Source organism: Palaemon carinicauda, chromosome 4 (genome assembly GCF_036898095.1).
Source record: "Palaemon carinicauda isolate YSFRI2023 chromosome 4, ASM3689809v2, whole genome shotgun sequence".
NCBI lineage: Eukaryota > Metazoa > Arthropoda > Malacostraca > Decapoda > Palaemonidae > Palaemon > Palaemon carinicauda.
Window position 1 is genome coordinate 71980894 of NC_090728.1, and position 1331 is coordinate 71982224.

At 45.7% G+C, this 1331-nt stretch overlaps 1 protein-coding gene across 1 annotated transcript in view; it reads right to left on the bottom strand.

Annotated features, from left to right (window-relative positions):
- LOC137639499 (ESX-1 secretion-associated protein EspI-like) overlaps nt 1-773 on the bottom strand; it is a 5555-nt gene extending 4782 nt beyond the window's left edge. Inside the window, exon 1 of the mRNA XM_068371766.1 lies at nt 765-773. Coding sequence (XP_068227867.1) covers nt 765-773 — 9 coding nt within the window. The remainder of the gene's footprint in view (nt 1-764) is intronic.
- Between the last annotated feature and the right edge of the window lie 558 nt (nt 774-1331).

Sequence of the window (1331 nt, forward strand, 5' to 3'; positions counted from 1 at the left end):
CCCCCTACGTTATTAACTAACGAACAACTCTTAAAGATATAATGGAAGGAAAAACATTATGACGTCATAATCATGTGACGTAAACTCTTAGCAGGGCGAGATCTGAATGCCTTGAAGGAAATCAGTCCGCCATCGCTATGACGTCACAATCTTTTGACGTAATCTACGTAGTATGACTTGCCAATATGTGAATTATTTTCTTTTTCTTGCAAGAAATGTTAAAATACTAACTTACTAAGCAATAATTATTTAAATTTTTATAATGTAGGGAAATATATTATTTTAAGTATATATTTGTCCTATTAGTATAATTCCTTTAGTTAATTTTCTATTTATATAGAGATTTCACGAGCGTACAGTCAATTTACGCTACGTAGTACTCTTGACGATCGTTATAGTTTCACAATACTTTGTATCGTTATATAATATTTCGATTTTGAGAATACTAATATTAATCATATAGCCTACAGTATTGTATTTTCTTTCTAGCCCTTGGCAAAAGAGTATAATCTCTCGCAACGGGCAGGTCTATTATTGTCTATGTGAAATAGTTAAAAGAGCTAGTGTTCAGTGGCACGTAAGCATGACGCTTTGCAGTGGAGGGTGCATCCGTTCATGTCCGTCATACTCCTAGCCCGAGACCTCTTCCATGCTCCCCAACCCCTGGGAGAAGGAAAGTTGAAAGGCGAAGGGAGATGTCAGACCTTGATCAGCAAATGGATGTCCACTCGAGCGATCCTGTTGACCCATCCCAGTACACTCACCCTCGCCATTGGAAAGGCGAGGTAAAAGTGTTATCCTCGCCGTTGGTTGACGCAGCTCCCAGACGAGGCTGGCGTTTTACGTTTTCCCTTCATGCTAAACAAGAGGAGAGTTGTGCGTCATGGAACCGAGCGTCGAGATCGCTCCCTCACAGCGATCTGGACGCATTTTGGGAGGTGGCATAGATTTTTTCGCTCCCTCACAGCATGCTGGACGCAATCAGCATGCGCGATGCATGCTGGACTCACGCGAGCAGGATGCTTCCTCGAAGCATGCTGGACGCATGCAGCTTGCTAGACGCATGCGAACGGGCCGCTTCCCCACGTCAGGATCGCGAACGTCATAGTTCCAAGTGTGCTTTCGCGGCAAGAACGCACGCGAGTTGTAGCGCTCATGGAGGTTCCCTCGCAGTGATCTGGACACGTTACGGTAGGGGGCAAGGATTTTGACGCTCCCTCACAGCCTGCTTGACGCATGCAGCATGCTGGATGCACGCGAGCTGAACGCACGCTGTACGCACACGAGCAGGATGCTCCCCCGCGTCAAGATCGCGAATGTCTTAGTCCCAA